The 25154-nt window shown below is 41.6% G+C and overlaps 1 protein-coding gene across 1 annotated transcript in view; it reads left to right on the forward strand.

The window, feature by feature from the left end:
• Positions 1–109: 109 nt before the first annotated feature.
• LOC104514448 (pleckstrin homology-like domain family B member 2) overlaps positions 110–25154 on the forward strand; it is a gene marked incomplete at its 5' end in the record, with an annotated part of 29030 nt that continues 3985 nt past the window's right edge. The window contains 13 exons of the mRNA XM_010158128.1: positions 110–285; positions 740–853; positions 1113–1174; positions 2712–2867; positions 3639–3749; positions 4470–4559; positions 7653–7796; positions 9512–9652; positions 10202–10301; positions 17447–17654; positions 21385–21475; positions 21911–22057; positions 24468–24687. Coding sequence (XP_010156430.1) covers positions 110–285; positions 740–853; positions 1113–1174; positions 2712–2867; positions 3639–3749; positions 4470–4559; positions 7653–7796; positions 9512–9652; positions 10202–10301; positions 17447–17654; positions 21385–21475; positions 21911–22057; positions 24468–24687 — 1760 coding nt within the window. The remainder of the gene's footprint in view (positions 286–739; positions 854–1112; positions 1175–2711; positions 2868–3638; positions 3750–4469; positions 4560–7652; positions 7797–9511; positions 9653–10201; positions 10302–17446; positions 17655–21384; positions 21476–21910; positions 22058–24467; positions 24688–25154) is intronic.

Consider the following 25154-nt stretch of genomic DNA (forward strand, 5'->3'; position numbering starts at 1 on the left):
CATTCTGTGATTCTATGAAATTCCCGAGTCTGCAGCAGATTATGTTGTGCTACTTTACTGCCAATGTGAAGGGATGAATTCCCTTAATTCTTCATCTCTGGAACTTCAGCAACTTCCTAATTTTTGCCAAGGGAGCAGGCAGCCAGTTTCGCTATAGCAGCTGGCTGCGGGCTGGGTCTGGAGTTTGGGCTGGGGTCGGCAGTGGGCAGTTGGCACACTCCATTTACTTCCCGGTGTCCGAAATGAATATCCTGTTGGGCTGGAAGGACACTTCATCAAAGACTGGTGAGGGATTGTGGGAGGCATTGAGGGAAAGCCTTGATCTTCCTGATGGCTGATTTAAAAGAGTTAATTAGCACGCTTCATCCTTCACTGTTAGTATGAAAGCAGCAAGCTCGTTTGTTCTCATGTGCCTGGCTTTACAGAGATACATGTACATGGAGAATGAGGATAGATGCCTGGATTCCTGCAGAGATCTGAAAAGGCACTGTCCATTGGTAGGAAATACCTTACTCTGCAGATAAAATTCTCTTAATTTTTACAGATGATGTGGGCCCATCGAGCTCCCACCACATCCTGAAGTAAAGGCCAGGTTCTGTCCCACTGAATTTTCTCTAGTGCCATTATGAAAATAATAGAGGTGCAGGAGAAATTTATGGTTTGAGAATCCGATAAGCATCTTGGTGTCTGTTGTTTGATAATAGATTATGTTACATTTTTTCTGTGTCAATTGTTTTAGTAAAAGGGAAGGAGTACACTTGCTGCATGGTTCAGGAAGCCATTACCTACAGCAAAGAACACTTGTCCTCCTGCAAATCCTACGCTGCTGAGTATGATCCCTATGAAGGTTATGGTGAGGACTCTGCAGGCACATCTCAGAGCCAGATCTCATGTGCCTGCTCCCACAGGCTGCCTGGGTCTTGGTCCCCATGGACTTGCCAGGCTGGTGATCTCCCTGCAATGTGCTTGCAACCACTGGTAGAGCTAAGCTGCTGCCACCTACCCTTTGGAGGGTTTTGAATTTGAAAATGGGCTTGCTTTCAAGTTAGTTACATTTATTTTTCCTCAGTGGACCCAGTGGTACACAGTGTGGTGTAATTCTTGTTCCATAGCACATCTTATGAAGAATATAGCATTTTGTGAGCCCAACTGGCTAGCAGCTGCCTTTCTGGCTGTTGGTTGCCTTCTCTGAAGTCGTTTCCCCTGCCTCAATAGCAATGAAGGTGGTATGAGATAGGCTGAATTTGTTGACTTTCATGGCCCAGGCAAAGCGCTTCTCTTTGTTTTGAATGCTGAAGATGGCTGACTGGTTTGAATGAAGCATTTCTGTATTTTAGCTAACTGCTTTCTTGTAATTTTTATCCCATACCTTTGCTTTTGATCTCTTCACTACAAGGGAAGGGCACATCTTTGGAGAATAATGCAAAGATGTTAGCATTTCATATAGTAACTTGGATTGTTCAGTTTCTGCATCCCATGTTTTTCCCTGGTACATTGGAAGCTGGTTTTGAATGCCTTTATAGAGACCTGTCTGTTTATCTCAGTCACTAACCTTTGCCTTAGGTCATCAAAATAATAAAAGGATAAGTTTGCATTTCTCTAAAATGATAAAATTGCTTATAGGCTGTAGGTTTGCTTGCGTAGCTACGTACAATGTTCCTAGTTTAGAAAGCCTTAGCATTTAATAATGCTGCCATTATTAAAAACACCCTTCTCTTCAGAACTCTGGAATTTTTAAGTAGAAATTTGCATTATGAATGCACAGATGTTGCAGGAGAAAGGTTAGCATTCAGTTCCTATGCTGAAAAGCACCGTAACTTTTTACCCCATCATCCCTAAGCAGAAAGCAGGTGTGTTCTTATTTCTTGGGTCTTTTCTGCACCATGCAACCTCTTTTTATTTTTTTCCTGACAAAACCTGGCGTTGGTCCAGGGAGAATGCATAAAAGCGGGCTGATACCTTTTGTGAAGTAATACACCTACAGGCTGGGGTGGATGACTGGAGTTTCCAATGGTGTGTTTGCCCAGGGAGCAGCTGTCAGCTCCAATTGGATGCTCCACGCTCAGCCTCTGGCTGAGCAACCTGCATGGCTGGGCTTTGCTGCTGAGGTGATGGCAGTGGGCTGATGGCACACAGCTCTACACACCGCTTGTCTTATCTGACTGTATTTCTGTTAATGAAAACAATGCTGGCACTTGGGCTAGACCTGAGGAAATTCCAACTGCAGTTCAGACACCTTTCTTTGAGTGTCAATTCCCATAGTTCATTAATTCAGTGCACAGTTACAGGGATGTTTCTGTCCTATTTGGTTGGTAAGCGGGTGCTCTCCCACTTTGGCATGTAAGAACCTCAGCAAACGGGTTCAGGCCTTGATGGTGTGACAGCCAGGCTGCAGCAGGGTGATCTGCCCAGCCAGCATGTGCCCCGTGCTCAGGAGGCTCCAGCTTGCTCTGAACCCTGCAAAACAGCTCCCTCACCATGCAGGTGCTTCTGGGACCGGTAGGAGAGGTGGTGAAAGCAACATCAAAATGACGAGTAGCCCTATTTGCTCTTTTATTACAACAGAAGGTCATTAAAAGCATTGAGCTTCTGTTTGAACGTGATTTATGAGATGTGTAAACACTGATTTAGACTGATTTTTTGTGTTTGTAAGTATCTACTCTGGTGTCAGTGTGATTACTTTTTTTGCCTTTTTTTTTTTTTTGCTTAAGGATGCTGATCTTCTGGACATAGAAAGTAAACACTTCGAAGATTTGGAATTTCAGCAGCTTGAACATGAAAGCAGGTTAGATGAAGAGAAAGAAAATCTGACACAACAGCTCCTGCGTGAAGTGGCTGAGTATCAGCGCAGCATTGTCAGTAGAAAGGTAAAAGCGCTAACGCTCAATTCATTCGTTCTTTGCTGTTGAGCTTAAAGGAGATGAAATGGATCTACAGCTTGCCCATCTGTAAGAAATAATGCAAAAACTTTCTTCGTTTCTCTGCTTCAAAAGCTTTTTCAAAGATAATGGCCCACTAACATCCCACACAGATCAAATCATTCACGTCTTCAAAAGGAGATAAATCAATAAAGTTCCGTGCCCTGTTTGTACATTTGCATGTGAAAATTAAACCCTTCAATCTGCTACAAAAAGTACCAAAGTGTTGTTTTTAATTCTTTAAGAAAGGAGATTTGTACATTCTGAACAAAACTACAGCTATTTTATGCTCATGATTGATGTTGATGTTAAATGATTTTGTTAAAATAATAATAGGACACCAAATTAAGAAAAAAAAACCCTCCATTTTTAACAATCACTTGTACAGGTCCTGTGTCAACCCATTAAATACCAGTTTTTCAGAGATCAGAAGTTGCATGTCTAAACCAGTTCTATTCAGTGTATGGATGGTAGTCACCATATTATCAGAGAATACGTGCAATTGTTCTTTTGTTTTTTCCCTTGAATAAATTGTCTCTTTACTGTCTAAATCTTATTTAATTATCTCCTTCAGAGCAGTGAGCTGTCTTGTAAAAACTCCTTTTCCTACCGCTTCACGCATATGAATGAGTGAACTCTCATGAATAGGTTCCTCCTGCCGGCTGTCTTCTGCTTCGAAAATAAAACATGTGATTTGTGATTGTTTTGTTCTCATATTAGGAAAAGATTTCTGCTCTCAAAAAACAAGCCAATCACATTGTCCAACAAGCACAAAGAGAACAAGATCATTTTGTAAAAGAGAAAAACAACTTGATAATGATGCTGCAAAGAGTAAGTATTTATTGTCTTCTAAATATTTTCAGTGTGTAATAAAAGAATGTAAAGCACAAGAAAAGCATCAGTTGGGCAGAAGCTAATAAGTAGGTAATAAGGTAACAGACATAATTTGTATCCGTTAAACTTTAAAGAAAAGTCTTTTGTAATTCATCAGCAGATTTCCTAAGAGAAAACACGAGTGGCTTTTGATAGTCGAGAGGGTTTTAGAGGTGCCCCCCTTCCAGAGGACTCAATCAGAGGGAACCACCCAGATGCTGAAGCTGGAAGCCTGTGCTCCCTGTGTGGCCACCAGAACTGTGCACAGAGAGCTCAGATTTTTGGTTTGTAGTAGCTCATACTAGGCCACAAGATGAGCTACTTAACATCCGGTTAATAAGAAGCTGGCACGAACCCTTCGTGCCCACTTTATGTTTTGCCTTTAATCATGGTTAGAGAAATCATGGTTAGTTCATTCTGCAGAATCAGCATGTCCAAAATGCTGAAGGAGGACCTGTTTGGTTTGGCTGTGGTTATTAAATAAAATTTTTCACTAGCTTTTTGTTCTGTACCTCCATTTGTTGTTCAGTTCTGCTGTAAATGGGTGAAGTTGAAGCTCTGCCACGCAGTTTCTAGCCTTCTATCCCAGCCTGTTTTTTACACAGTGAAGAAAATGGCTAGCATTTGTTTTCAGTAAATGGCTGTTGGTATTTAACGTGTAATGTCTGTTTTTAACAGGAAAAAGAGAATCTCTGTAATCTGGAAAAGAAATATTCCATGCTTTCTGGAGGAAAGGGATTTCCTGTCAGTCCCAATAGTCTAAAAGAGGTAAAGAGATTTTTTACTTTACCATAAATAACTTTTATTAACACTTCATCCTGAAGTGCTGTTGTATTTAGTGAAGTCGTGTATTCATACTTTTTTCCTTTTTTCTTTTTCTGAGATGTGATGAAATGATATTGTAAAGCTATTCATGGGAGTCCAAATGCATGGGTGAGCAAAAATAGCTTCTCTTGACATTTTCCCAGATGTGACTGGTATCGCCCTAATCTCTTGCTCTGGAAAAAATGATCATTTTGGGGGGAGGGGAGTGTGTGTTTAATTTTCTCAAAATAGACAATTAAACCACATTGAAGTGAAGAAAAGTGAGGACTGGGAATAACTCTGTTCAAGTATGAGTACAGCTCAGGCTTATTTTTGCTCTGCAGATGTTAGCATTGCCTCCCCTTTATTCTAAGGCTGTACAGTAAAGCATGACAAGTGTACGTTTTTATCTTTTTAAAAAGCATTGAACTGAAGACTTCAAGCTGCTGTGGTTCTAAGATATCCATTGAGCTATTTATTGAACTGCTTTTAGTAGTTAGAGTAAAGGTGTCAAACATTTTTTTTTCCTGAAAAAAACTGAGTTTGGTAATGCAGAGACCGAGATCTTACGTGCAGCTGTCAAGACATGATAGCTTTTGAGGGTACCACTGTAAGCCTCAGGGTGGGTGGGCAAGGTCAGAGGAGGGTAAGCCACAGCCCATCGCGAAGATTCAGTCAGCAGGTACGCTGTTAGCGTCATTTCCCAGTGTTTGTCTTCTTGACCTGACGAATCTGCAGATAAACGTGAAGTTGTAAATGGAGAGGAGGAAAATCTGGCAGTTAAAACACGCTGACAGGTGTCTGTGGCTGCTTCATTAACTTCTGCTTAAGAGCTCGGATCGCACTTGGCGGATCTGCTGGTATCAAAGCCCTGAACAAGGCCTGCCACATCTGATGATGTAGGTGTCACTGTGGGACGTCGAAAGCGACCACGTGTCCTTCCAGCACCTGGGAAATGGGATCATGCTTATCTGGGCTCTGAGTTCCTGGGGTGAACCCTGGTGGCCTCCAGCACAGGCTGGTGAGGCTGAGCACCCTTGCTCACTGCAGCCCATCTGGCAGATGTGTAGACTTCCTGTGTCCCAGATTGTGTTCCGAGCTTGACATCTGACCTCCCACCGGGACATCTAGGAAGTCTAAGCATCATTTTTTTTTCATTCTGAAATGCCCTCTTCATTCTCTCACTAGAGAGTGGGTGCTATCTCTGATTTTTATCTTCGTATCCACATAATGATTTGTTTAATCACAAATATTTCAAAACGCAGCTGCATTAGTGAGCCTGACACCTTTTGATAGAAATGGATTATTCAGCGGTGTCGTTCTGTTCACTGCAGTGAAGCCAGTGAGGACTTTCTCCAAGGCTAATGAGAGGAGGAGCAGTATGGGTTAGCTGTTTCATGCTCAGTGTCCCCATGGGCTCCACCCTGTGAAAGAAATGCCTTTCCTTGCCAGATGTTATGTTTGTCTCGGTCCAGTTTTATTGTCCTCTGCCTGTTCCAGAACCTTTAAAAATGGGGCACCGAATGGTACACCGGTGTAGGCAGACTGCCTGCACACAGAGGTTAAGTTCACCGTGCGGTTGCTCACCTATCAGTTGAGTCTGCAGTCCAACGCTTCCCAAGCGCCTCCTCACCAAAGCTCACATTTGGAATGCTCTCCAACCCATCCTGACGCTGATTCCCTGCATGCACAGCAGCAGAGGGTAACATGGCCTCACGTAGAGAGGCAGGGTGCTTATCCCAGTGCTTAAATAAGTGAGGAAAATCAATGTTGTTTGAAAGTTCAGCATTAACAAAATGACTTAGATGCCTAATCTGACCAGAAATCATTTATTTATTCTAATATGGCAGGGGCCTGAGCTAATGGACAGCACAGTCACTTGTTTGCTCCTTTTTTTTTAAACCCCATGGTAAATCCCCACTGGGGTTGAGTATGAACTGAGTGTTCTTCATAGAATGGTGAAGGAAAAAAAAAAGGAACCACCATGTTTCACTCACAGACTTGGCAAGTTTTGGTTACTGATGTACTGCCACCACAAGATGGTTAAGCAAGTTTTATCTTTATTCATACTGGAATCTGTGTTACTGTAATATGGCCACGTGTTTTCGGAGCTAAACTTCAATGACACTACTTCAACAGTGATTTATTCTTCCTTCCGCACAGCCTTGTTTTCTATGGATAAGAAGTTAGGACATCTGCCTTTTTATAGCCTGGCATCCTATACAACATGGGTTAAACCCCATATTTTATTTCTAAATAACATTTGTCCGGTTAACACCAAAACACATGCAGTAATTGTATTCTGCCATTGTATCTCCAATCTGCCTGCATAAATCTTTTCTGCAGGCAGAAGCACACCCTGATGCCCGTGCCTTTCCTCAGTCAGGCACGTCCTATATGGCTGCTTAAAAACAAAATTAGAAAAAAGGCAAATTGTAATGGCTGTGGGGCTAACACTAACAGCATCTTACCCGAATCTCCTGGTGACACCTAAAAGTTAGAAGTGACTTCCAGACAATGCAGATGGAAGGTGTTATGTCAGCATGATTTCTTGAGTAGCAATGGCTTCTCCTTACGTAAGTTCTTCCTGGTTCTGTCAGTCATTTGATTTACTCAATCTAGCTTAATCGTTAGGCAAGAAACAAATCAAGGTAAGTTAATTTATTTAGGCAAGGACAAAAAAAAGTAAGAAAGAAATAAAAGGTGAGTGAGTAAGATTTGTTCTTCCTTTTCCCCAAGTCAGGTTTCCAGAGAAAGAGCTACATAATTTCTACGGGGTATTTGCATTTTAGTGAAGTCTTTTGGTCACTTAATATACATTTGCTTTTTAATTTCACAAATGTTTTTGAAATGAAACAATGAACAATTTTCCAAATCCACGTATTTAACATTTGAAAAGCTTGATGAAAATTCGATCTTATTTATGATAAAGTATTTCAATGATAACAAATGTTTGGCTGTATCACTCTAAACTAACTTTCATCGTACTGGGTACATTAATACTCTTGCACGTCTTTTGGCTTTTGCTCCTTTTAACCTCTGAATTCCTCCTTTTAGGGTTATATCAGTGTAAGTGAAATTAGTGAGCTGTATGGCAATTCCACGAATATGTCCCCTTCCACTCAGCCCCCCACAGATGCTGATGCAGGTGCCACTGAGCCTTCCACGGCTGTGCTGACGAGCCAGCCACAAAATACAGAGGTTTGTTTGAGAGACATTTCCCTTTGTTTGCATTGTTTTCATGGCTGCCTTTTTCTTTTCTTTTTTTTTTAATGATTATTCTTGTTGTTGGGGTTTTTTTTTTTTGGTAATTCAACATGTAATAAATTGCCCCTAAGGCAAACTGCTGTCTGCCAGTTACTGAGTCAGCTAACAGTTTATAGCAAAGCTGAAGGACTGCTCGGTTGTCAGGTGTCTTTGATGATGTAAGTGGGACTTCAAAGGCCAAACAACCTGAATGCTTATGACCCAAGCAGCAATAAGTGACAATCTTTGCCTGCCAAACACTATCACCTTTGGTAAACGGTCTGTGGACACACTTCATGATTACTTGAGCAGTGGTGCTTGGGTGTTCATTTCATGTGTTTTGTAGCTGCTTTTTTTTTTCCTCCTGTGAGGTGGTAGAAGTATATCTTGAATATCTGTGGGAGATGGGTAGCTTCTACTTATCTTAGCTATTCCACAGAGTCTGTCCAGCCTGTTTTCTAGCTTACTCTCTTCCTCATTCTTTGTAATGTGTTTGCCTTTGTAATGACTATTGCAAATTTAAAAAAAAAAACCCTTTTAAATGAATGGAGTAACCTTATGATTGTAAAGCCACCTACCTTAGTGTTGCATTAAGGCAACAATCGGTTTAGAATTGGGCATTTCTGTGCTGCTTCTGGTAGCTCAGTATGCTTTGAGAGTTGCAATGCAACACGCCTCCTTTCCTGCTAAACGCTCCAACAAACACAGTGCTAAAACTGCAGCTTTTATGTGCCGTATCTCTTGAGCAATTCCAGAAAGAAAACTCTGTGTATAATTTCTCTTTTTTCTATAAAGCTAAGATCACCTCTCTGTTCTGGATTTGTGTTTCCTCACTCTCTTTCTCCTCGCTCTATTGCTCAACTTCCATCAGTCCATTGGCCTGAGGTCATGGCTACTCATGTAGATCCTATTCCTTTATCTGATACACCTCCACCTCTGCCAGCTAAGAAACACCGCAGGCACCAACAGGTAACGGATTCAAAGCTGATAACTTGGGACTAGCTTGTTTGTTTGTTTAGTTTTGTTTCGGTGGCCATGAAATTGATCATGTTTTGAAAGTGATGTGATAGATCATAAGTTGATTGTGCTTGCAGAGCATTGCACTTAAAGGCACTGCTCATTTAAAAAATCAACCCAATGCATTATAGAATGCTGCTGAGCAAAAATTCTCCTTACATCAACAATCCAGAGGCCAATGGTAGTAGCTAGGCGCCATTGTAGCTGTCAGAAGACTTGCAGCAATAAAGTACAAGTGGCTACATTTGAAATCCTATATTAATTTTTCATGAGCATTTGAACAATGCCTCTCAAAAGCTGTATTGGTTTTAAGCCACCAATTAATTAGAATAATTTGTAAATAAAGGTTTTTCTTTGTAATTCGATTCTACTTGTACACTAGACTTGAGGTTTTTTTAAAGGCAAAAAAGGTACAGTGACATGTCACAAAACGTACGCATGAATTTAATGTATTTTCTTAATCAGCATGATGTGAATGTGATGTGTGTAGAAATCCTGGAAAGCACAGTGAAGCAGGAGTTACTCTGTGTTGTAGATTGCATTCTTTCCAGTGAAGCTCCCAGGCTACCACTTTCAGCGTATTCTGTATAGAGCGTAACTGAGCAAGTAGGTCAATTCATTTTGTCAAAACTGTAACAAAATTACATTTGAAGCATTTCAGAAACCTGGAAGAGCGAAAGAAGCAGCACAGGGAATGCATGTACCTGAGTGACACTTTACCTCGCAAGAAAACGACTCCGTCTGTCTCGCCGCACTTCAACAGTGCCACGCTTGGGCGAAGCGTCGCATCTAAAGTACGTAGTGGGGTGCTGTTAACAGCCAAACAGCGTCGGTGTGAACCCTCTGGCATGTCGGGGTTAGGGTTGGGGAGCACCGTCCTCCGCATTCACATGTCAAACAGCAGGTTTGTTACCGTGTGGGAATGCATGTGAAACCTTCCATACTTCCAGCCTTTATTCTCACTTCTGGAAATGCCATGCTGTAGTAAACGCATCATTACTGTCACAAGGGTTGTATTTTCAGGGTAGTTTAAATTTACTCTGGAGACATAGCAGGTTGTTTTCCTTCCTACCTAAGACCTCTAAATGGTAAAGATAAGGTTATGTCTAAAGTGAAAATACTCTGGGACGTGGTAAATCAACAAACAGCAGGAAGGTGGAGATACTAGTTTGAAGACATGTTGGTCTAATAGAGACTGTGCACAACTAAAACATTTGTGGCTGATTGATACGTTGTGACATCGATGGCCATGACAAAGCAAGGTATTTTACCATTAGTTGCTGATTGAAAAAATTGAGTCTGGAAGCATAGTTTTAAGCACGTATTTGCAATATTTCCTGCAGGGGCATTTACCATTAGGACAGAGCAACAGCTGTGGCAGCGTACTCCCTCACTGCCTGGCAACCATGACCAAAGAGTCGGAGTCGAGAAGGATGCACAAGGGTAAGACCTTTTTATTTGATGGATTTCAGTTCAGTCAGTGTTCATTTATTCAGGAAATAAGCCTGAAACTGGTGTTGCTATAATCAACAGGGCTGTAAAATAAAAGTTTACTTCTTGGTGAAAGAAGCAAGCTATAAATGTAGTTTTCAGATATCAGCAAAATAAGATGTTAAGATCATGACGTAGGTGCACATGTAGTTTTGAAGTACGTGGTCACCAAATATAATCCAGTAAACAAGAAATGTATATTGAAAAAAATACGTATTGAGTTAACTGAGTAATTTCTGTGAGTGATTTTTGAGGCAATACATTACATGTTGCTTTCTTTTTTTCTTCCCTTTTTTTTTTTTTAATAATTCTTTTCATGTTGTGGTCTTGAAAACTGGTTTTCACAAGCATGTATTTTTGACTGGACAAATTCTCCAGACAGAGATACCTTTGAGAATCTGTAACTGCAGTATTTTAAGTGGTCTTAAATATTTGGGCTACAAAATAGGAAAGGAGGGAGGTGTTCTACTGTGGATAGATAGCTGCATTTTTGTAATAGGGACACAGCAATTCTGGATCCAAAAGGAAGTTACATCTTTGAAACATGATCTTGTAGGCTGTGGGCTTCCGTGTCTGTTGTTTGTCATCTTGAGTCGATGCACTCAATTTCTGCTTTAATGAGATGCATTATTCATACGTGTCCCATCTGCAAATGGAGCTGCTTCTCAGTGCCATCTGCCCGTTTATTTTCTTTCCGGCATCTGCATCGTTGTCATCGATACAAGTGCGAGAGGTCTGTATGTAGACTGAGCCCGAGCTGAGACGGGATCCATCCGGTTGTTACAGGCCTTGTCAGAGCTGGCAGCTGTTAAAGGTCAAAGAGGACGACTGAGGTCAGCCATATGCACCAAGGTGACTCAGTGCAGGGATGGAACAAGCGTGCTGAGAATGGCTTACTACATTCACTTCGTAGAGCTGATCCAGGTGTGGTTTGTTGGGTTTGAGCTTTAGTTCTGCAGCAGGCCTTCCCCAAACCCACCACCGTGTTGTGGCTAACTTACCTTGAGGTGTTTCAGATGCCAGGCAAAAAGAGCTTTGTACTCAGCTTGGAAAGCTTCTTAGACGTAATGTGTGTGCAAGGGTGAAATAGCCTGCCACTGCCTTCAGGCTCATTATTGTGCCACTGTGCAGAAAACACTTGGTTTCAGTTTGAAAATCGGTAGGGATATTTAGGCTAAACTTTGATAAGAAATCAAGTGTTAAAGGTTGGAAATGTATCTGTAAAACAGTTGCAAAAGAGCATTAGTGTGCAACCTAAAACACAATACCAGAGTGTTACCAAACCTAGTACAGGCTAAGGTAAGAGTTTTAAAAATAAATTACTTGGTTCTGATGTCTAATTTTTTGTCACAGTGTAATCAAAACATTTCTAAGAGCAGAGTTGGATTTCTTGTCCTGAGAGTGAGAAAGAAAGAAACCTTACAAACCAGAACTGAGTTACGGCCAAAGGAGAGGGGCAAGGGAGAATGAGAGAGATGTATTCGTTAAGGCAATTGGGACAGTACCTGTCATAAGCTGCAAGGAACCATGTGTGCTGTTCAGCCTGCCATACGAGTTGACCGTTAGTTTTGGAAAGATCCAGCAGTTTGAATGGAAATGCTAAATTATTCAGGGAGCCTTATGGGATTAATTTGTACCGGGAAAGAGGATGGTTCTCGATGTCCTTTTTGGAAACATCAGCCTGCTGACAGGTGCTTTACATGAACTGTCATGGGGTTTGCAAAGTAATGGACAGTCAGAACACAAAGGACATAGGAATGCAAGGACTGGCTGTGGGTTGACTACCTCTCCTCGTAGTTAGTGAAGGGTTTATTCCCTTTGCGCTCAACATGGACCTTCCCAAACGTGTTGCTGTTGGAGGAGCTCGAAGAGTGTAACAGCCTTCTCTTGCCCTGGAGTGCCATGTCTCTCTGTTGGGGAAAACTTTGTCTTGGTAACTCACCACAGAAGTTTTTGCAGGGCGCTTTCCGTACTGTACCTCATAACTCGGCAAGAACTGAGACGTCCAAGTTGGGTGGCTACAGTCAGATCCTGGAGTGTTTCTACCCAGATACGCAGAAGGGCCAGAACACAGTGGAGTATTTAAATGTACCCCACAGGGCAAATGGAGCGCTGTTGTCGGTTGCAATTCTGAAATCTTAGGTGGCTTCCACTAAAATCAGCAGGGCTTGAGTCTATGTTACTAAGATTCATTTCAGCAGACATCCTGAAATACATCATTGAAAAACAAGCCAAACATCATGTCAGTGGACATCCTTGGCAATATTCTTTTATTCCGTCTCTCTGTGATAAATGTTTATTATATAATAAATACACCGTATTTCTTATAAAAACATTTTTAAGGTAGATCAGGTTTGGTTTTTGGACTATTAAGTGAATATTTTGGAGGAGTTAAGTTTTTCTACCAAATAGTGGACCTCTACAAATGTATAGATTCTGCTTATACTGATAAATATGCACTCACTTATCTTCCTGCTCCAAAAATCAGTTGTTCACCTAAAATAGGTGAGGAATAGACAAAAAGTGTCCCCGACGCGTCATGTGTACTGAGCCACTGCTTGCTTTCCTTGCGTTTCTCTTCCCACTTGACAGGTTTTTCACTCCGTCAGTTTTGTGTGCTCAGAGTGATGTATTGAGAACGACACAGGGGTCTCGGGTTAGCGATACCTTGGGCACTCAGCGGCGCCAGGAGCATGGCAGCCGGGCGTGCGTGGCTCAGTGGAGAGCCAGGGTCTCGTACGATGAATGCCGCTTCATCCACTCCGTTTGGAGGGCTGGCTATCATGTGGTGTCCCACAGACTGTTAGACAAAGAGGATGATGCGCTCCTGAAGTAGCTTACCGCGTCCCGTAGGGCTTAAAAGTGTCGAGCAAAATTCTGGACCAGATGCTTTGGCACATTCATATAGATTTGAAAAGGAGTATATTCAACAGTGCCTGGAGGTAGTGGCAGCTCAGGTGGTTTAAAGATATTATCTGAGAATTATCACTAAAACAGTAACTGTCTAAAATGAGTCTTCTCTAATATGCTTTCTTTGGGTTTTTTTATTTCAGCCCAAGAAGGTAAATGTAAAAGCTTGAGATGAATAATTAAAAGTTAGAAATGAAGTCAGGAAATGAAGAACAGCCACTTGAGTTTCAACGTGGATTTCAGTTTCATTTTCATTACAGGAACAAGTAATGTCCATGAATAAATTTTAGGCTGGATCCAGTAGGAAGTATTTTTATAGATTTTAATATAATGTTACATAGTATTTATTACAGGATTACCAAAGCTGTGTTTAGTCAGCCATGCGAGTTCAAGAATTGTTCTTGAAAGAAACAGTCACTGTCATTAATCGCCACCTGAGTTTACTTATAAGAGGCCGTGTCCTTGATATAAAACATTAGTGGAAAAAGCTATTTCTCAGCAGCCATTCATGAGGTATTTTTGACGGGCTGTATTTATAAATTCACCTCCTGCGCACATGCAAGGAAACCACGTGCAAAAAAAAACCAAAAAAAAGAATGAAGCAGCTGCTATTTGGTACAACGTAGCGACCTCACTCTGCCCAGGTCGATCCTTGGCCCCAGAGGTTCCCATGGGGTGCTGGGTGCCAAAAGCCTGAGGAAGGGCAGGCAGGAGCAAGGAGGGAAGGTTAGCCAGTTCAGTCCCATTGGCTGCAGGATGGACTCCAGGAGGGAAGAGGGAATAGTCAGCTGGGAGTTAAGATGTAAGACCAGACAGAGCCCTGGGAACAAACCTGTTGGGACAGAGAAGTTAGGTACCAGCAAGATATTTATTTGTATTCTTTCTAAGCTCTACAGAAAAAACATATACTGGGTGCAAGGTGTATATGTACATACAAATTATAAGACTTTCAAAGCAGTTTGCCTTTTTTTCCACTCTTCCTTTCTCCTGTCAAACTCAGGAAAAGCCAGAAAAGGTATGAAAACATCCCTTTGCCTGTGTCACGTTTTGCCAAAAGTACCGATTGCATCAGCACTGTCAAGTAGTACCTAAAAATCTTGGAAAACTTTTAAATAATAATTAAATAATGATAGCACTTCAAGAATTCTTTTTTTTTCCTGTTGTCAAATAAGCTGTCACAACAGAACTTCTCATTAGTGCTAATACCTGCAGAGCTACAGCTTTGTGCAGGCCTGATTTTTTTTTTTTTTTTGCTTCTTTGCTCATAGCCACACAAGTAGAGCAGAAAATTTAGAAATCCTTGCAGATCTGTTGGTGACAATGACAAGGCAGATAGACTTGGGCTTCCTACTTTGGCATGTTTCCGTACAAAAAATGTATCTTGACGTGTTAATGTCAGCCTTATTAAAAAAAAAAAAGAAAAAGAGAGAAGAAAGAATAGAAATAAAATAAAATGTACTGTGATCTTGTTTATGAAATACTGGGGATCTTTAACATACTTGACAGTGCCACTTACAATAATGGCTTTCACCTGTAGTTCTGACCTAACCATAACTTCGTGGTGGTATATCTGGTTTTTGTGATTCTGCAGTAACACCTTTGGAATTTTTTTTTTTTTTAATGATGTGTTTTTATGGACATTGGCAATGTTTTGCTCAACAGTATGGCTGTTAACAGTGTTAGCTTTACCTGTTTACTACAAAGAATACAAGCCAATGCAACAAGAAACAAGCTCTTGTATCTGCTTAGAACTGGCTGATACAAGACTTGCCTTGCGTGAAACTTGTGGTGAAGAGTTGGATCTTACAAGGGGTCTAATATTTTAAAGTGCATGTTATGTGAGTAGGCACCCGAGCAGTTTCCTTAAGCAGCAGACTGCGCGAGGTGTAAGTGGGGCTGTAATGGAGGCGAGTTGGTGGCGAGTCTTCTCGGTGTCAGCACGCGGCTGCTCCACAGCTTTGAACTGCCTGTTGCTTAGAGCATGAGAAAATGGGAATATCACGTTAATCTTGGTTCCTCGGGTTGCATCTCGTTTTGCAACCTAAAGACTGCGTGTTTCTGGCAGTACTCAGTTACTTTTGCATGACTACGTGAACGCGTTTTTAAGTAAAGCATTTTTTTATCTTCACGGGAAGTTGACTTTCCTTTAGGAGAGTGCTTGTAAAACTGCTACGTTTCTTTTAGATTAGTTTATTTGTCAGTGAAATACAAGAAATGGCATTAAGATGTCTGAGTAGGCAAGGTTTTGCAAAGGGCTTAATAGAAAAACGTGCATTTAAATGAAGTTCTTTCAGTAATTAGGTTTTTTCCTCTCTTTCCATAATGAATAATTGATAACCGTGTCACAGGATCAATTAGTCATTCCAAAGGTTCGAGTATGAAAGGTAATAGCTTATCTACAATAACAGCAGCATTTGCCATAATAAGGGGAAAAAGCCCAAACTGACATGTGAATCAGTAACACCTGTGTTGTGTGCTGCCTTTATCTGTGGCTGCCGAGGTGTGCTCCTGTCCCTTTTGTCTCTTTTACTAATCGCTGCAATTGAACTTTTCTTGAGATTTAGCATCTTTCCAATGGCAAATAAAGTCCTGTCAGTTCCTTAGAAACTAGCTTTAATTGTCTGTGAGAAACGTTTGTGTGGTACAGAGGGAAGTGAAGAGGAAAGAGGAAACTATCTGCCTGGGAAATGCTTGTAGGGCATGATTTCCTTAATAATACGCTTTAATTACCCAGCTTCAGTCATGCTTTTCAGATAACTTTTGAAGAATATTACAGCCTTTCCAAGGTAGAGCTGCAGTTGTCGGCTTCCTGAACTGGGACTGTCCCCACTCTGGCATGGCAAAAAATACCAGACAGTACCCTTGTATGTCCAGACAGAGAATAGTGCAGGAAAATACTCCCACTTCAAGCATGTTTTCCTAACATCAGTGTCTTAATGGTGTCTAGTAAAAACTTTTATCTAAACTTCAATGCATTTGTACGCTTGTCTGCATTTTTCCTGTGTCTGTTTATCTTAAATATGTGGATGGAATGTTCAGTGGCTGCCTTTCTGTACAAACGGGAAGTTTTCATGTAGCCTAACAGTCCTTCCTAATCTCCAACTCTGCCACCAGCTCAGATTTTGGGTCAGGAACTTACAGAAAGTCTTACATAAACTTGACTGAGTATCAGAACTGTGAGAAAGTCCCACTTCTTGCATTGATTGAAAGGAAAGATGAGCAGTGCAGTGGCATTGGTAATCACATAGATCAAACCGACCTTAAAAGGGCACTGTAAAATAACCTCAGCAGTTAAAAGGACAACTGTCGTTAGACTGTCCTCTTCATCAGGCAAAGCCCAAGAACCCTCTGTAAGTCTGCATAAATACTGCTGCATTATTTACGAAGAGCAATGGAGGCATGAGATAAAAATAACTCCAAATAAGTATATTTCTAAAGGAGACGTAGACAAAGAATGTTCCTTGTGCTCAAGAAGGATGGATTTTCAGAAAGGATGATTTTGTGGAAAAATAACAGTGCAGAGAACTTGGATGTTTCATAAACCTTATTCTTCCTTACAGTCATTGAGCTATTGGGATCTGTTTCAATCATGTAGGGTGAACTGCAGTTTCAAAACGCAGGAAAGTACCCCTGCACCTGTAACGGTGATGATGTGACAAGTAGCCTGTATTGCTTCAGCTGAAACTGAAAGCCCAACCCGCCGATACCAGCAGGCAAAGTTTCTCAAACTGACAGAAATAGTGCACATTCAGTAAAATCAACCAAAGAATTGCTCAAGACCATTGAATATCAGGACTTTTTTTTTCCCCTTTAACTGAATCAGCATCGGATTTCCTGAATTTAGCTGCATTAACTTTCCAGATTAGGCCTAATTTTCATTTTAAAATGGGAGTGTTATTCATTCAAATTAAATTTTCATAATAGACATGCCAGAATGTATATTGAAAAGAATATATGTTGAAAAGTCAGCCATACTAATCTGCATGTGTTTATGCCCATCACAGATAAACCATGTTCTATTTCAGTTATGATTAACTTGTGAAATTAACCGTCATACTGAAGTACCTTGGTCACGGTGCGGCTAAGGCTGAGGTGACATTCAAAATGCATGTGCTGCTAACACGTTATGTTCGTGAATATAATATAGAATTTCTGCACTGAACAAACGTTTCCCCTGTGCCCTGCAGGGTATAACCATCAGCGTATCTGTGAAAACCAAAGGCAGAAGTCTCCTGAATTCTACAGCAGAACAGCATCCGAATCAAATGTGTATTTGAATAGTTTCCATTACCCAGACCGTAGTTACAAGGACCATGCCTTTGATACGCTGAGCTTAGACAGTTCTGACAGCATGGAAACCAGCATATCTGCCTGCTCACCAGATAACATTTCCAGGTAGGTCGTCTTATTTCTGATGTCGTAATGGGCTAAAACGAAAAAGGAGAGTATGTACATGTTGATGCTATGGCAGTGTGAATGCTGCGAACTGGCTAAGAAAATACAAGGTCATTAGACAGGCGTAGTATTTAGTGGTTATGTAGCCCATCATGATCAGGTTTAACTACCATCTCGCCTGTTTACTTAAAGATGGAAAATAAAAATATGGAGAGGCTAAGTGATAATGTTGAAGGCCACAGGAGATCAGTCAGTCCTGAACTGACACTGTGAAGCTGTCGGTGCTGTTCTCAGAGCGGGTAATACCTGAACTTCCTTCCCTGGTCCCTACAGGGAAGGAATTTCCTGTGACAGGAAATTTCTCGACATCTGCCAGTGATGAAGTACACCGGTTCTGCAAGCCCAGCATGTTGACTTGCTCGAGCCTTGTGCACTGAGGGCTCCTCCGGCAGTCTTTTTTGGCCTTTCCCTTTTCTGGGTCAGTAAAAACAAAGAGATGACACTGAAAGTCTTGGAGCCCTCGGCTGCTTTTCTCACCCTCAAAGGCTGTCAGCTCAGACACCACTCCTCACATAAAAGGAACATCAATGATCTCTCTTAAAAGTCCAGTTGAGCCTCGAAATTGTGTGCAAACTATTTTCTTCTGGCAGGCTGGTTGTAATGGTAGTGCTTTCAGTTCTGCTTACTGTCCTGCCCCAGCACTGTCACAAGCCTAAGTGGAGGCTTATAATTAAGCACAATATCATCACAGGATGAAGAATCCCTTGTGAACACAAGGGCAGCTTTTTTGGCTAGCATGTTGTGTTTTATTCAGCATCTGTTTCCTGTAACTGGGTATCAGCCCACTGATTTCCTCTTGTGGTCTTTATCACTCTCGTGTTAAGGGTTTCAGAAAATACCAGTGGCACTCATTCTGCTGGCTGGGTTTGTTGATTTGTTGGGGTTTTTTTTGTTTTTTTGTGTGGTTGGTTGTTTTTAATTTTGTTTGTTTGTTTCGTGGTGGTTTGGATTTTTTTAAAGCAAAACCACTATGACTCAGGTTTTGAGGATTTCTGTTTTAAAACAGATACATAGTTGGTAAGATTCTGATAGTTGGAGACAGGCTGGGAATAAACTCTCTCTCTGGAGTGATCTGACGTAGCAGTGGTATGAAATCTCTCTTTGACGTGCTGCTCTGACCACTTTGGAGGAAGATGGCGTGTGTCTGAGCTACCTCAGGGCCATCTCGTAAGTGGAATCTCCAGTCCAGGATGGGGGAGTCCGGACAGCTGTGGAATTTCACTAGTGCTGTTTGTCCTTCTGTCTCCCTTTGGCTCTTCTGCAGCTTCCAGCCAGTGCTAGAAACAAACAAAACACCACAAAAACACCACCAAAAAACCAAACCAATCCAAAACCCCAAAAAGGACCCATTACAACAGATCTTTCCGTTTCTCATAAAGCAAACTTTGGTGAGGGAAGAAGAGTGTGGGCTGATAGTTTGGAAGCTAGGCGGTTAATTTTCCTTGACAAAACTTCACCTAAGCAACATTAATTCAGAATGTTTTGATGGTGTTTGAGAATCTTTCCTAGCCATCAGACTTCAAAGGTAAAGTTATGATGCTTTGTTCTGACATATTCGAAATCTGTAAGATACATTTTACCTTGGATAAGGGGAGAGAGACTTTTGTTGCTGGAAATGCATAAAATCTGTCTGTGCTCCAAGTACAGAAGAAACAGAACCACTGTAGTAATTCATCAACTCGCCAAACAGTAGTTGTTCCAAGGTTCGTTAGCAACTGATTTTTCGTAGCCATGGTTTCAGAGATTGTCAGCTTCTGCTATGCAATTATTTCTGAGAGCAGGGTAAGCAAATCAAGGATGAAAGAATTTACCTAAGCTGAAGTGTTAACCACTTGAATGTGAAAAAACCTAATGCGATTAACTATCTTCCAGGTTGCTCAAATGACTTTTAATTTATGGCCCTGTTGTTTTTACTGAACCTAGTTGACCCAGATTGTCTTGGCCCATCAACTAAACATATTTTGGCCAAACTAGACTAAATCAGTGGCATCTTTTTTTTTTTTTTCCCAAGAGACAATAAGATTTTAGAGTCCAGGTTGATTTCAGATGGATTATGCCTTTTGTGCAAGCTTGGGTTAAATGAAGTATGTTAGTTTTATACTGTATTTTATCCTCTCATGAAACGTATCCCCAGTACCAGACAGAGACGTAAGCGTCTCCTGAAGACTGTCACACTTCAGACACAAACCCAGCTCTTACAGACCCAAGTGCCAGAGGCACGCTCACAAAGTGAAGGAAGTTGTTATTAGTTTTTAGTTTTCCTTGCCCAGGACACACGTTGGGACTGCTTCCATTCTTCCTGCGTCCCTTTAAAGTCAGTCTGTATGCTGTTCAGTAGCATGCACAAATCTGCTATCTGACATACGCTTCCACTGGAGTGGTCAGATAGTGTTTTCAGTACAGTCCCAAGTTGCGTTTCTCTCTGCCCTAATGTTTGAATCCATTTTATTTCCCTGCGTTGTGCTTTAGTCCAGTGGCATTATTGATGGTAATACAGTACTATTTAACATCAGCTGTTTTTCACAAACAGCTTAAGATGAAAAATAAAACAGCACACTGTGGAAATGCCAGAGCTGAAATGGCTGTTAAATGGAGACGAAACAAAGAAAACTGTATTGGAGAGAAGGAAGCAAAGGAAAAAGGATAGGCGAAGGTCAGAGCTGTGTTGCGTTGGGCCAGGACCTAGCACTCTCTGGGATTACCCATATTCCCTTGGCTCACCAGTTACTTTAACCAGTAGATCCTTCCTGACACTAGTCTGTCACTGAATGGCCTTTGTGCGTTCCTCTTAATCCTCCTTATTTTGATCATGAGACCCCACCTAGAGTACTGTGTCCAGCTGTGGAGCCCTCAGCATCAGAAGGATATAGACTGGTTGGAGCAAGGCCAGAGGAGGCCACGAAGATGCTCAGAGGGCTGGAGCCCCTCTGCTATGGGGACAGGCTGAGAGAGTTGGGCTTGTTCAGCCTGGAGAAGAGAAGGCTCCGGGGAGACCTTATAGCACCTTCCAGTACCTGAAGGGGCTACAAGGAAGCTGGGGGGGACTTTTTACAAGGGCCTGTAGTGACAGGACAAGGGGTAACGGGTTTAAGCTAAAAGAGGGGAGATTCAGGCTAGGTATTAGGAAGAAGTTTTTTACAATGAGGGTGGTGAGGCACTGGAACAGGTTGCCCAGAGAAGCTGTGGATGCCCCATCCCTGGAAGTGTTCAAGGCCAGGCTGGATGAGGCTTTGAGCAACCTGGTCTAGTGGAAGGTGTCCCTGCCCATGGCAGGGGGGTTGGAACTAGTTGATGTTTAAGGTCCCTTCCAACCCAAACCATTCTGTGATTAAGCATTTTTTGATTATGAGCTCAGTGAGACACCTGTTAGGACATAGTAACCACCTTCATCCATATTCTGTTATCTGGGGAAGATGGCAGACCACAGAGGACTGAGAAGTTGCGTTTTTAGGCACTTGAGTCTGCATTTATCACAACTGTGCATGGGGAATGTATACACTGTGGGTATAGCCCATACTTTATATATCATTTTTTGTTAGTGCCTGCTGCACTGAATTGGCTCAAAGAGTATTAAGTCCATTCTTAAATTGTCTAATGTTGGACTGTAAAATAGGTCTTTAAATACCAAGTACTCTTATAAATAACTGATTTATCTTTTTGTTTTGTGCAGTGCTAGCACTTCAAATGTTGCAAGAATAGAAGAGATGGAGAGACTTTTGAAACAAGCGCACGCTGAAAAGACTAGGCTGCTTGAGACAAGGGTAAGCATAATTTTATGAGTAAAACTAAGAGTGGGCATGTTAGTTAATATCCTCCTAAATGCAACACTGGACCCTAAATAGTTTACACCTAATAGACACTTTAAAAAAATTACCTCTCCCCCCTTAATTTGGTCTGTTTTCACTCCCATACTACATCTGTGAGCCCATATATCTTGGTGGGTGAGCTGATGGCAGAGTCCCATCAGAAGCTCGGTCAGCATTGCTCCCACACCTCCTAGGAGAGCTGCTTAAGAACCACTTTCTTTTCTAGAGTAGTAATATTTGCAATTCTGATTCCAATTCTCAGCCCACTTTGCTGGATATATATTTCTGCCTACTTCAGAGGCAAAAAGGGATTTAGTCCTAGGTTAGAAATTACAATACCAACTATAGTTTCACGTATGGTTGAAGTTCTGCATGTGCTGTCGTATTTAGGAACGGGAGATGGAAGCTAAAAAACGAGCTCTGGAAGAAGAAAAGCGCCGCAGAGAGCAACTGGAGAAAAGACTGGAAGAAGAAACTAGCCAGAGACAAAAATTAATTGAAAAGGAAGTCAAAATACGTGAGAAACAAAGAGCGCAGGTGAGATACCTTGACATGAAATGCTTTTTAAGTGCAAGACTTCCCCTTGGTATGCAGAAGGGACCAAGTGTATTTCTGCTAAAGGTAAACAGAACTGCTTTCAGTTGAATAGATGGAATTTCTGAGGTGTAACGGTGCTGTTAAGAGTATGTTTGGGCTCTTGGAGCCTTAGATGTCCAAGTAGTCACTTAAATAAGAGTATAGATATCTATTTAGTATCTCTTATCTAAAGTATAATCATCCTGTAAGGTTACTGAGTGTGGGCAGAGCAGGATTTTTTAGCCTGAACAACAGAAATTTGTGAGGGTGTTAATTTTATAAACCATTGGTGGGTTTTTTCTTTTTTTTAATACATAAAATATCTTGGAAAGTGAATTGTCACTTCCAAATACTTGACTGGAAAAAAACAAAACCCAAACAGAAACAGATGAAGTTTTTCTAGTTCCACATCTACTGTAGAGAGGAAATGGGTTTTTTTCCTATGTTACTGGGTCTGTACAAAAGGAGAAACATTATTTAATTAAAACAGTGTTACCTCCTACATCTTCTTGCTTCTTGTTAGGATTTAGAGGTATCTTGAGCTTTCTTTAGGTTTAGAGGTCTTACCTACTTGTTTAGTCCACCGCAGCTAATAAGATCTGCGTGGAGCAGCAAACAGACTAGGCAGTCGTTTTACCATTAGGATGGACCAGCGAGACAATGTCTCCATCTGAATATCCGTAGCTGAGTGCAGAAGATTGCACATCATATTTGAATGCATTTCTGCTTTTATTTGCACGACGTTTGCTAAATCTTTGTTTCTTGAGTTACTATTTTTTATGAATATTCCTGCATAACCTGCCTTCCTAACTGATAACGCTAAATCAGAACATTTGGACAGCCCCAAAGGAAATTCAAACTGTTTCTGCTTAAATATATCCATTACATTCTTTTTACATAAAATGTAATTACCAAATGTCCAATTTTATCTCTACTTTACTTGAATGCCTACTTTTTTTTCTAAGAAATTTTAATGACAACTCAGGTATGGCGTAAACAACGATGCAGTGCTTATATCTTTATCCCAAACTGCAGCGTGCTGGTTTTAGCACACATTTTTACACCACACAGGTGATGTAACAGGATACCTTATCAGTTACTACTTATCAATTGCCAGACTTGGCAGAGATGCTGAAGACTGAACTGGCAGGAAGGACGTCAGCTAGGGGAAGGAACACCACCTTTGCACTTGCCAAAGCTGGTGCTGGCTCGTATCATACAGGACTGGGTAATTTTAGAATGGTGCTAAGAGTTGTTGCGGGCAACACGGCTCCCGTTGCACCAGGTGGTTTTTGAGAATGCAGTGAGGGAAGGTCCCCAGGTGACTCGCAGTGGGATTTAACAGGCTAGCTTTAGGCACGGAGCAGGGGCAGATTAGATTCTCCAGGTCACTGACTTCTCTGGAGTCGGGGGAGAGGGAGGGAGCTGCTCCTTTTACAGGTCATTCAAAGCACCTAAGTTCAGCTTCTGTTCTGAATCGCCCTGTGATGTAGCCTCTCTCTGCCATGATGGCAGCAGGAGCAGTGGGACACTTGTCTTCTCTGTTTAAAATTGGGAGGAGGGAGTTGTGCACAGACCCTTCAGGCACAGAAATCAAGCCTGTTCCCTCAGCTGGCAGAGGTCCCAAATCACGACCTGCTCCTGCTTGTTCTCCCAGCTGACACTATCCAGGCTAGATGCAGCGTCTTGAACTGGTCAGGAATGAGGCACTGCCTCCTGCACCACTCTGCTGTCTCTTGCAGAGGGGTGCGCTTCAGCTCTCTGTACCGTACTGCTGACTGCAAACTAGATACCATGTTTAATGAGTTCAGAAGAAAAGAATTGTCTTGCTCACAGCACTTTCTGTGAAATGAATTAGCGATTACAGTTCGCTCTCATTATTAATTTTTCCTGTAATAACATGTTATTATTTATATTCTGCTTTGCATGAAAATACCTGTAGCAGTAAAATACTCATGAGTGGTGAGTAGCTAGCCCAGAGACATAAAGGGCTTGCTCAACATCATGCAAAGGAAGTTCTTACACTTCATCTAAAGCAGCAACACACCTTTACATTTCATTAATGTTTTCATTCTAAAACCACCTGTCTGTGCTGTGGCCCCTGTTTTACCATCTTATCAACTGATAATTTCAAGAAACTCCTATGCTCTAATCTGGATTTTATAAAGTTATCCAGCAGTTTGTAAAGTTACAGGTTTTAAAGATTTTTCTTTTAAAGATAGTTAGGGCTGCAGCAAGAGCTCTTTCTTTTTCTTACGTTCATTCCTACAATCCATGGGTGGTTTGCAGTGATGTCCTTGCAGCAGAAAGAGTGAAGGAGACGCTGAGACTGCTGTAAAAAAATAATATTTTTTTCTGCTCTTTACTCTAGGCCCGTCCCTTGACTCGCTATTTGCCCATTCGAAAGGAAGACTTTGACCTACGAAGTCACATCGAGACAGCTGGTCACAACATAGAGACCTGTTACCATGTCTCCCTCACGGAGAAGACCTGCCGAGGCTTTCTGATTAAAATGGGAGGAAAAATTAAAACGTGGAAAAAACGATGGTTTGTTTTTGACAGAAACAAGAGAACTTTTACTTATTATGCAGGTAGGTGGCAGGATCACTATTAGGGTACATCAGTCCTTCTATTTTCCTATCAGCCTCAGCTCAGTTATGAACACGGAGGGAGTCCTGAGTAAAACTTACATTTCCATTTTGTCAGGTGTTTTACAAGTACAACTTGGAGGTCGTGCAATCCCTTCCCTATAGTGTCCAATCCTAATGCCAGCCAAGGCAGAAATGAGCATAACAGACATAGGGAGAGGTGTGGATAGGCAAGAGGAAAAAAACAGAAGATCCTAGAATCACTGAGGTTGGAAAAGACCCGTAAGGTCATTGAGTCCAACCGTGCCCCAAACACCGCCGAGTCCACCCCCACACCATGTCCCTGAGCATCACGTCTGCACGTCTTCTAAACTCCTCCAGGGAAGGGGACTCCACCACTTCCCTGGGCAGCCTGAGCCGGTGCCTGACAACCCTTTCAGGGAAAAAATTCTTCCTCACATCCAACCTAA

The sequence above is a fragment of the Eurypyga helias genome, unplaced genomic scaffold (genome assembly GCF_000690775.1).
Source record: "Eurypyga helias isolate BGI_N326 unplaced genomic scaffold, ASM69077v1 scaffold38968, whole genome shotgun sequence".
Lineage (NCBI taxonomy): Eukaryota > Metazoa > Chordata > Aves > Eurypygiformes > Eurypygidae > Eurypyga > Eurypyga helias.